This window comes from Salvelinus sp. IW2-2015, linkage group LG11 (genome assembly GCF_002910315.2).
Source record: "Salvelinus sp. IW2-2015 linkage group LG11, ASM291031v2, whole genome shotgun sequence".
Taxonomy (NCBI): domain Eukaryota; kingdom Metazoa; phylum Chordata; class Actinopteri; order Salmoniformes; family Salmonidae; genus Salvelinus; species Salvelinus sp. IW2-2015.
In genome coordinates this window covers 40049117-40052990 of record NC_036851.1, presented here as the reverse complement: position 1 = coordinate 40052990, position 3874 = coordinate 40049117, and the positions used below count along the sequence as shown (strand labels likewise).

The following is a 3874-nucleotide window of genomic DNA, read 5'->3' as shown; positions in this document are numbered from 1 at the left end:
GTTGTTGATGTGTGCAGAGGGTCCTGGTTCGCGCCGTGTCGGGGCGAGGGACGGTTTAAAGTTATACTGTTACACATACTGGATGGACTGGTTACCTTATGCTACACTCCAACATGTATATCCATGAGTCTGGGGGAGAACGTATAGGCCTAGGCGATGCTGTTGGTTCATTGATTGTGCAGGGCGGCTTACAGGTAGTTTACAATTATAAATCATTTTTATTTGATTTTTAATAGCCTAGTAATAGGGCATTTTTTTTATATTTGTATAATTAATGCGTTTCCATCTCCTCCATCTTCTTTATTTCTTTATCGAGCGTGCAGTTGGGCTGTCAGCAGTTTAGTTTAATATGTTTCATTGTGAAAACATGTTTRCATACTATCAATGTTTCCGAACAGATTTCGCTTGGTTTATCAAATTAAGCACTGCAGGAACAGGGATGTAGATCCCATGACATACAGAGTTTGGGCGGAATATCACCTGTCGCGCAGCGATAGCATGCACCGCAAATAGTGGTTGATGAGTGGAGTGAAATAAGTGTTGTTATATTTATTTCTCAGCTGATCATATKAATCACCAAAGTAATAAAACCGTAGTAGCCTACCAGGCGTCACTGAAAAACGGTCCAGCGGAAAGGCGTGCGGCATCCATTCGCTATTCCAGTGCATACAGATGACATGTTTTTTCCCCCTGCCACTGTTCCTGCCCATCTGATAACGGGCCATTCTAAAGCGAAACTACTTGTACATATTAGTAAAGACAAAATTAAATCGAGAATATTCTGATAGGTGAAAATGTGATCACCTGATGAGATAACGGCTGTGAAGCCGGAGGCATTAAACAGGGTGCAAGCTTTTTTGTGACTTTCTCAAATCATCAATAGCCTATAGTCGCATCATGCAGCTCATCAATCAAACAATCAAATGTATTTATAAAGCCATTCTTACATCAGCTGATGTCACAAAGTGCTGTACAGAAACCCAGCCTAAAACCCAAACAGCAATCAATGCAGGTGTAGAAGCACGGTGGCTAGGAAAAACTCCCTAGACAGGCCAGAACCTAGGAAGAAACCTAGAGAGGAACCAGGCTATGAGGGGTGGTCAGTCTTCTTCTGGCTGTGCCGGGTGGAGATTAAAACAGAACATGGCCAAGATGTTCAAATGTTTATAGATGACCAGCAGGGTCAAATAATAATAAATTACATATGTTTTGATTTCTAAGACATTCTAAGGTTTATATCWTTCAAAAGTTATGCAAATTAACTATAAAGGGAAATAAATGGCTACAGTTTACACTTTTTTTGTTATTTCATGAATGTTGTTTTTAGAAAGGTTTCTTAACAGTCCCCGKAGGTGCCAATTACCCCAGTAGAAGATTATGGCATATGGTTTTACACACGTGTGTTAAAATCAATTTAATCCGTTTTATTTACAAATTATTTAGTAAGTAAGACGTAAAAGCTAATTCTAGTTGTCTTATTTTAATTATTTAAATAAAATATATGGGGGAAATGGTGTTGCACATGTCACCATTAATATCCGCACTATGAGGAGATTTGTCCCTCTTTAACTCACCTGAATATTCATTTTCTTTGTTCCTTCTTTGTGGATCCTTTTCCATACAATCCATTATGTACAATTACACTAAATATGATTTGAATAATGCAAGATTTTACATCCCAGCAGTCTTTAAAATGACATTCAGGAGCAAAAGATTTTCAATAGTTGTTTTAAAAAATATGAATTGAAATATAATATTGGAATGGAATATAACTCATAACATTACATAACATTGGAATATAACATTCAATAACAATAACTTAACTTAACTAATTAATTCAGTGTAACATTGATGTGGCAACTCTCTTATGCTCTGCTATTGCAAGATTCTAATTTGTACAGAGGTCACAAATAAAGTTATCCCGAGCACAACTCATGAGCCCACCTCCTGCACTGCTCACACGTAATTCAGTCCCCACCTGTGACTGAAAACAGGGTGAGAGATGTCAATTGAAAAGCTCTCTCTTTATTTGACATTAAATGCTGTGTAAAATAGCTAAAAGGCTATAAAGTAACATTAACTGCAATTAAGTTACATAATCTTTTGTATGTATTTTACCTCAGACGATTTGGTAGTAAGGTTGCTAGCTAGCACTCCTTGCAGCTTATGCTAACTAGCTAGCTGGCTATCATTTACTGCTAGTGAAGTTGCTAAAGCAAGTTAGCATAAACTAGCTAACTTGGGGGGGGCGAGTTGCCCCCACACACTCATCCGACACCATGTTTTGTATGGTGTTTATTCCATATAAGAGCTAGGTAATGTTGATTAGAAAGTCTTTACTTCAGCATCACTCTGTAGCATGCATACAGCTCCATTCAGTGCATAGTAAGTCATGCCTAACTTGGCTCACTAGTGCTATATAGTATAGTACTAGTGAGGAAGGGGTGGGGCAGTTACCCGCTATTACTCTATAAGACTTGTTTCAAATGATCACTTGTACATTCAACATAGCCACTTCATATGCGCACTCGCTCCAGAGTGGCAAAAATATCCTTTCTATTTTATTCAGCTAAGTTCAATTATATTCTTCTTACTCTAAAATCATATGCAGTATGAGTGGAGGCCTGGGATGCTAAACATGTTTATGTTAATTAACGGCCAATTACCGTGAGCCGCAGTATTTTGCATGACAATAACAGACAACCCTAATCATATACACACCATCCTTATCTGCTGGTACTGTACTATAATTGTCATCTGCATTATGACACCTGGCTTGTAACGCAATAGGCAACACAGTCTGGGAGTGCGATACATGGTTTCTATAGTTACCTGCAGGCGTGCCACCCCATTCTTGGTGAGCTGAAGGTGGCCAGTTGGGTGGCTGATCCCACCATGACTCGAGGCACAGCCCCGTTCACACCCCTCCACAGCCCCACCACGCCCTCCCGCCAGTAGATATTGGCGAAGGCACTCGACACCCCCTGAGGGAGGGAAAGGGGATCCTCCATCAGTTAAAGTGCTTTGCTTCTTTTTACCACAAGGTGTGGAGAGGTATACTCTAGTAAACTGTAGCTAGAGGCAACTGGCTTGAAAGCAAATTCAGAAGAAGACAGATACATTTTGAGGAGAAAAAGCTGGAAGTGTCGAACCACATGTGTAGGCTACCATATATAGCCTAGTGCTTCTCGCTGTTGAATGGGAAAGTGTTTTCAAATGAAATTCCTCTCTGAAGTATGGACATTTTTCTACTATTAAGTTATGAACTCTGCACTTACATCACTTGTGGACAATTTTGCCCACAAATGATAGTGTGTCAGGGTATTGGATTGCTTCAGCCTATGGCACACACAAAGGGATATTGTACCAGTTGACTTTACTGTAGAAAAACCTGCATACCTTAGATCTCATACATTGCCTTGAGCTCACTGCAGGGTCCTCGGGACCCCAAGAGGTGCACGTTTTGGTTTTTGCCCTAGCACTACACAGCTGATTCAAATAATCAACTAATCATCAAGCTTTGGTCATTTGAATCAGCTGTGTAGTGTTAGGGCAAAAACCAAAACGTGCACCCCTTGGTCCCGGGCCAAGTTTGGGAACGCTGTTTTATTGTAAGTGTGAAGGAGTACCAAGAAAAATAAAGCATGTTTGCCCCTACCTCTGAAACTGAAAGGGTGTTAATACAGGATTTTGCAATATCAGAGCCATCATTAAAAATGTATTGGCATGGGGCATCCCGAGTGCACAGCCGGTCTAAGGCACTGCATCGCAGTGCTAGAGGCTTCACTACAGACCCGGGTTCGATAGTGGGCTGTATCACAACCGGCCGTGATCGGGAGTCCCATAGGTGGTGCACAATTGGCCATCGTCGTCC

At 40.7% G+C, this 3874-nt stretch overlaps 1 protein-coding gene across 1 annotated transcript in view; it reads right to left on the bottom strand.

Annotated features, from left to right (window-relative positions):
- The window catches only part of LOC111970404 (solute carrier family 25 member 34-like), a 24381-nt gene that overhangs the window by 8162 nt on the left and 12345 nt on the right, over positions 1–3874 (bottom strand). The window contains 2 exon segments of the mRNA XM_070445731.1: positions 2833–2858; positions 2861–2984. Of these exon segments, the coding sequence (XP_070301832.1) occupies positions 2833–2858; positions 2861–2984 (150 nt within the window).